This window comes from Neolamprologus multifasciatus, chromosome 14 (genome assembly GCF_963576455.1).
Source record: "Neolamprologus multifasciatus chromosome 14, fNeoMul1.2, whole genome shotgun sequence".
In the NCBI taxonomy this organism is placed as follows: Eukaryota; Metazoa; Chordata; class Actinopteri; order Cichliformes; family Cichlidae; genus Neolamprologus; species Neolamprologus multifasciatus.
This window is the reverse complement of record NC_140452.1, coordinates 28,955,090-28,961,131: the sequence shown is the minus strand read 5'-3', so window position 1 is coordinate 28,961,131 and position 6,042 is coordinate 28,955,090. Positions and strand designations below refer to the sequence as shown.

Genomic DNA, 6,042 nt, shown 5'->3' with positions numbered 1-6,042 from the left:
ACCTGCAATCGAATACAGGAAAAGCACGAGGCAGTCCTGAAATCTGAGACGGGTTTTACAGCAGAAATAACCTAGCACTTCTAAACATTCGGATGTTAGTCATCTGAAATTAGCATTTAGCACTGCTGTAAGAGCAACCTCACAGAGCCTATAGCCTGAGTTTAAACTTCTCTCAGCCTCAGGTACATCATGTAACAGTGAAACAGCTTAATTTTCTCCTATAACAGCAAAACAAAATGGTTCTTTATAGTTCGAACCATTAAATAATTACTAGAAAATTCCACAATTTTTGAAAATAGAGTGTTTACTGAATTCTTGTATGCAAATTCAATATTCATTTTCATATATGTGTTTTAATTTGTATAATATTTGCTATATCTGGTCATTTCTTTTCATTTTATTGCTCAAAAATAAATGTTGCAACTTATTTTGGGTTTTTTAGTCTGAAGTCTCAAAAAGTCAAATGTATCAAATATAATAGTAAGACAAGCATTTTCTCCTCTCTCTCCACCACTTCTGTCCAAGATGTCTCTAGTCTTGGACAGACGTTTTGCTTTACGTTGCTAGGCAGCAGGAGCCTCGAGTCCTTCAAAGGTTGTGGCCCCTGAATTGGGTCCAGGCTGCGAATGATGACAAGTACACTCAAGTATGCATATTGAGTATATTATAACGTATTTTTAAAATTAAATCAGTATGCGCAGTAGTCTCAGTCTATGCATTCCTCTCCAGACACAGGTGACACATTCACACCTAATAATACAAACGGTGTAACAGAATTAAATCCCATTTGCACTTAACATCACTATGTAATCTGAAATTAGGTGAACAGAACAAAATACTGTCAGTTTAAACAAATAATAAATAAACATTCTGCTTCGATTAAGGCATTTTTGCATCATCTGCAGCTCGTGGCCCCTCTTTTACCCACACTCGTGCTGAGAATGAGGCGACTGTCTTTATTTATTGAGCTTAACACCAGACTTTCAGTCTGAGAGTCGATAAATGTGTGAAAGTGGTTCGGCCCTGTAACGCTTTTTGCACCTTCATGGACTTCAAGTTCAGCCTTGTGATTGATGCAGTGAATGACGGTCAGGTTGGGGTGGATCTTTTTCACTAAGGCGTGTGGCTGCTCCTCTCTATCAGCAGCTGCTGCATTACTGGCAAAGTCAGCAGCCCTGGTCCACAGCTGCTTTTCATCTTTTGTGGGTAATTCTTCTGTCAGCAATCAGGCAGTAGGAGTATTTCTAAGATTGTTAGTGAGTTTTCTGAATCAGCCCCTTTTTTGTTTCTCTTTTTTTAGTGAAAGGTAGTTTTGGGGATCATCCTGCACCAGGCATTGTCATGTCTGCTGTGATGGGATTGTGAACGCTGAACGTGAAAGTCATCCTCTAATATGATTGTTGTTTGTGCTGTGGACTGTTTCACGATGCAATGCTAAAATCAGATGGGGACTATAAATAATTTTGCAGAGGCAGGGACACAGGCTGGGGCAGTGAAATATATAATTATAAATATTCATTATACCCAGTATGGATACTAGTGTTTACTGTGTGCTTGTATCATGGTCAGTCACTGTCCTGCAGGCCCGTTGGTACATATTGGACAGCCGTGTGCCTCTTCTATAAGCATTTTTTATTTCAGACAGGTCATTAAGCAGTAACATATCTTATTTCACCAGTCAGCAGATGCTTTCCTAAAAAGTCCTGTAGTAGAAAAGCCAAGCTTCATCCGAAAACTGCCTTCAAACAAGGTAATAAATGGCTTACAGTAACACGTTATCAAATATTTACCAAAATGAGTCTTTGTCCCTGCTTTGTTGGCTCAAACGACCACTAAGGGTTCCTCAGGTCATTAATAATGCACGCCGTCTTGTCCCACCATAGCTTTTTCAGGTTTTATGAGTTTCACAGATGCGACCCAGCTGGAGAATTCTCTCAACCCGCAGAGCAGTGATCACTTTATTCCCATCAGCACTTATACACCTGTAGGTTGGGATTGAGGAGGCAGCTGTTACTTTTATCACCTCTCTGCGCTCAGGTGTTCACCTCCCGACCCACCGCCCACCACGGCCCTCACCTGTGTGTTGCGGTGCTTCCCCTGTGAGCCGACCTGGGCTGGCAGTCCCTTCTTGCACCGCCCGCCAACCCCGCCCATGGTCAGGATGACGCGCTCCAAGACCTTCCAGGCGTACCTGCCGAGCTGCCACCGGACCTACAGCTGCATCCACTGCCGAGCTCACCTAGCCAACCACGACGAGCTCATCTCAAAGGTATCCAACGGCAACAGTGGCGTGATCGCGCCCTGTGCTGCCATTCAGGCAGCTAATTATTGCAGGTAGATTCAGATTATTTACTGTTTTACTTCAGTTACACAGAAATAAAGAAGATTGTTTAACGGCACTTAAAAGTACTGAAAAAGCATAAAAGAGGAAGAAAGGATGAAAATAAACAGCAGGCTGAACACCTGTACGCTTGTGTCAGCCACCACCTCACTATTGCCTGTGGGCGGATTAGGTTATGGATTAGGTTATAAACTGGTTAGTGAATTGGATTATGAATGTGTTATCACTTTTTCCATGTGTGATTACGGAAACATGCTCACCTGTGTACTAAGGCCTTCCGCCTGTCGTAACACAGCTGGCTGAATTAAATCTGTTTAATATCAGTGCGAGCTTTGGCCTTACTGTAAATAAAAGCCAAGTAAAGGTAGGTCTATTAAAACAGCAGTCAACCACGATGTTATCAGTAATATAAACAGACCACACAGGCTTTAATATAAGCTCTTCCATAACATACGAGCACTATTGCAGTAAAATAGCATGCTTATGTAATCTTACAGAGTTATTGCACTGTATGGACTAGTGGATTTTTCTCAGTCTTCTCATTTTTGTCTCATCTTGTCTCTGCAGTCGTTCCAGGGCAGCCAAGGCAGAGCCTACCTGTTCAACTCAGTGTGAGTATTGATTTATGAATAAAAGCCAGTGCTCTTGTTGCATTTCAGTCTACCTGTAGGCACAAGGCGTCGCAGGAAACCTGCATGCTGGACTTGAACAGGAAGCAGGTGATGTGCCAGCTTAATATTGGGGTGTGTTTGTTTTTGTTTTTTAAGGCCCCAGTGTAGATAGAGCCAGTTTGTGCCTCAGAGCAGTGTTATTACTGGCTGAATTGAGTGTGAAAATGATGCTGCTGCAAAGCCTGGTGGCCTGTCAGTGCACCCTCTGTGCAACACCATCTGTGCACATTATGCACAACATCTTTCACACTTCTTTTTTTTTAAAATATTTTCTCTTTGTCTCTGCTTGTGTCTCTTTCTCTCAGGGTAAATGTTGGGTGTGGCCCTGCAGAGGAGAGAGTTCTGCTCACGGGCCTGCACGCTGTAGCAGATATCTACTGTGAGAACTGCAAAACGACCCTTGGCTGGAAATACGTAAGTACCACAAACCACATCCAAGTTTAGAGGGCGACAAGCTGAGAGTTTGTTATTATACCGTACTCTTATTTTATTTGTACCCTAATTATATTTAGACTCCAGTTAATTACTGGGGTATAATTCTTTGGTTCTTTCTGTATTTTATACCTCTTTCTAATCTGATTTTACTACAGATCTGAGGGAAACATATTGACACATTGATATAATGACTAAAAGTACAATAAATTAGCATGCAGTCAATTAAACTACCAGGCAGCATATTGAATGAATAAGATTGCATTCAATTTATGTTATAAAACAGCCTTGCATTAGACCGATAAATGGACACATTCTGTTACATAATGTGGATATAATGCCAGGTTGTGTGTGTCTGATTTTTTGCAATAGAAAAACAAACTCAGGAAAAACAGAAAACAAACAGGTGGAAGGTTTTAGATTTTGATATAAAAAGAGAGACTGTGGACTTGGTTGGTGCGATGGTTAGCACTGCTCTCTCCTGGTTCAGACCTCTAAGTTTGTGAGTTCTTTCTGTATGAAGTTTGCATTTTCTCCGTAGCCTGCATTGATTTACTCCCAATTTCCTACCACAGTCCAAAGGCATGAATGTTGTGGTAATTACTGATTCTAAATTGGCCACGGATGTGAGGTAGTTTAAATGCTGTATGAATGTATAGTAAAATGTGATCTGGAATTTAAAACTATTCGAGCAGTCAATAAGACTAGAAGACTTCCCAATTCAAGTGCATAATCCTAGCTGTGGTGGCCACTGTGGGGAAACCTAGTTTAGCCTCCATTCATACTGTATGTAGTGAGTATAGGCTGTCACCTTTTGCCTCAGTTCTCAATATGCCAGGGTTTTACCTCTGTTTACTCTTTAGTAGGCTGTAAAACTTTGACAACTTCTGACCAACGACAGTGATACTGAGTTGAGTTATTGGCTGATATCCTGAACCTTTCTGTCTGTAAGGCTGTTTTTGCCATCTTTAGCTCATGTTAGCCTCTGTTAGCCCCTATTAGCTTCTCTTAACTGCTGTTAGCCAACATTAGTGAAACTTTCTTTGCAGAGGAGCTAATATTGTTTGACTTTAATAAACTCTATTTAAAGAATGTAATCAAACTTTACCTGAGTTCAGGTGTCATTTTTAGGGCATCTGAGCTTAACATGAGCTGGGATAATGTTAGATTATGACCAGCTGTTGTTGTTTAGCTAGCTTGGCTCATTGTCAGCTGTCCGGAGATGGGAGGTTTGAATGTCTAATCTCCTGACATAAGTAATTGTGTCAATGTTGGGAATAAGTAAGCATCTTAATGCAGACTTTCGTGTATTAAAACCCTGACTTCAGTTCACGAGATGAGGATGATGTGGAAATGAGGGAGGAGAAAAAATAATGAGAAAGAGATGATGAAAGCGTGCAAATACAAATGTGAAATGGACATAAATAGTTTGAAGGAGCTATTTGTGATCTATAAATTAAAAGCCACATACATAAAACAGGATTAGGCCACTGTAGACACATGTATTCAAGATGGTGGTACAACAATGGTTATACAGTCCAGCATGCACTTCTGAGTGCTTTTATTGGATTATTTCCGTGTCTTTATGTGAATGCATCAGTTTCTTTATTTACTCACCGATTGATTTATAGTTATTATTCCAAATTTTTTTTAAATCTATTAAATAAGCTCAAAAACTTAACTTACTGTATCTTTAAATAAATGTGACTAGGGTACCAAAAAAACAAAACAGCTAAACGTCACTTTTGAACTTTCCAGAGTTTTTTTTCCTTCTTATCCTCAATAGAGTTTCCACATTTACTCCGGCTGTTCCAGCATCCAGCTACCTGGAAAGTCTACCAATAGCTCTGCTAGGAAACACAAACACAAAGTTCTCTTCTTTTTGTTTTGGTTGCACAATCGAGCCTTTATTTTCCTCAGTGGCTAACGGTCTTACATAATGACATCAAGAATTGGAGGCAACAAGCCTAAACACTGAAGATGTCATTATTCTGTAACCACTACACTGTGCAGTTAATGTTCACGTCATAAAAAGAAGTTAAAGCAAAAGCATTGCCCCCTTGAAGGTTCGGAGTATAGGACTTTAATAAAAGTCTGAGTTGTTGATGGTTCAACAGAAGACTTTTTCCCTTTGTTAATCAAACAGAAGCTTTACATGGAAAAGTAGTTTCTTTAGGAATCTTTTATCTAGTTTAAAATAGACTCAGATTTGATTGGAACCGTTTTTGAGTTTAAAACACATGTAGAGTTGAAGCGTCTGTAAAGCAGTGATATTGTATGTCAAAATACATGTGCGGTATGTTTTTAGGACAGGCAGTTTTTTAGGTCACATGTCAGTGAGAACCTAAACAGGATCCACATGTTAGCAGTCTTCATATATCAACAGAGCATGTGCATTTGTCCGTGGTGAACCCTGGAAGTGAGAGTTTACATTATAGGGCACGTGGCTACATCCCTGAAGAGTTCAACCAAACATGTGCATGCAGTATCCTTTTTCTGAGAAAGGTCCATTGACCAGAACTCTTTGCTTAACCTCTAACTTCAACATTTACGACTACCTCTATAACCTTAGACCTTATTCTTTAACCTCTCCGCCTA

The 6,042-nt window shown here is 40.1% G+C and overlaps 1 protein-coding gene across 1 annotated transcript in view; it reads left to right on the top strand.

Annotated features, from left to right (window-relative positions):
- The window catches only part of ypel2b (yippee-like 2b), a 28,893-nt gene that overhangs the window by 5,487 nt on the left and 17,364 nt on the right, over positions 1 to 6,042 (top strand). The window contains exons 2-4 of the mRNA XM_085131262.1: positions 2,038 to 2,269; positions 2,909 to 2,952; positions 3,318 to 3,426. Coding sequence (XP_084987388.1) covers positions 2,153 to 2,269; positions 2,909 to 2,952; positions 3,318 to 3,426 — 270 coding nt within the window. The 5' untranslated portion in view covers positions 2,038 to 2,152. The remainder of the gene's footprint in view (positions 1 to 2,037; positions 2,270 to 2,908; positions 2,953 to 3,317; positions 3,427 to 6,042) is intronic.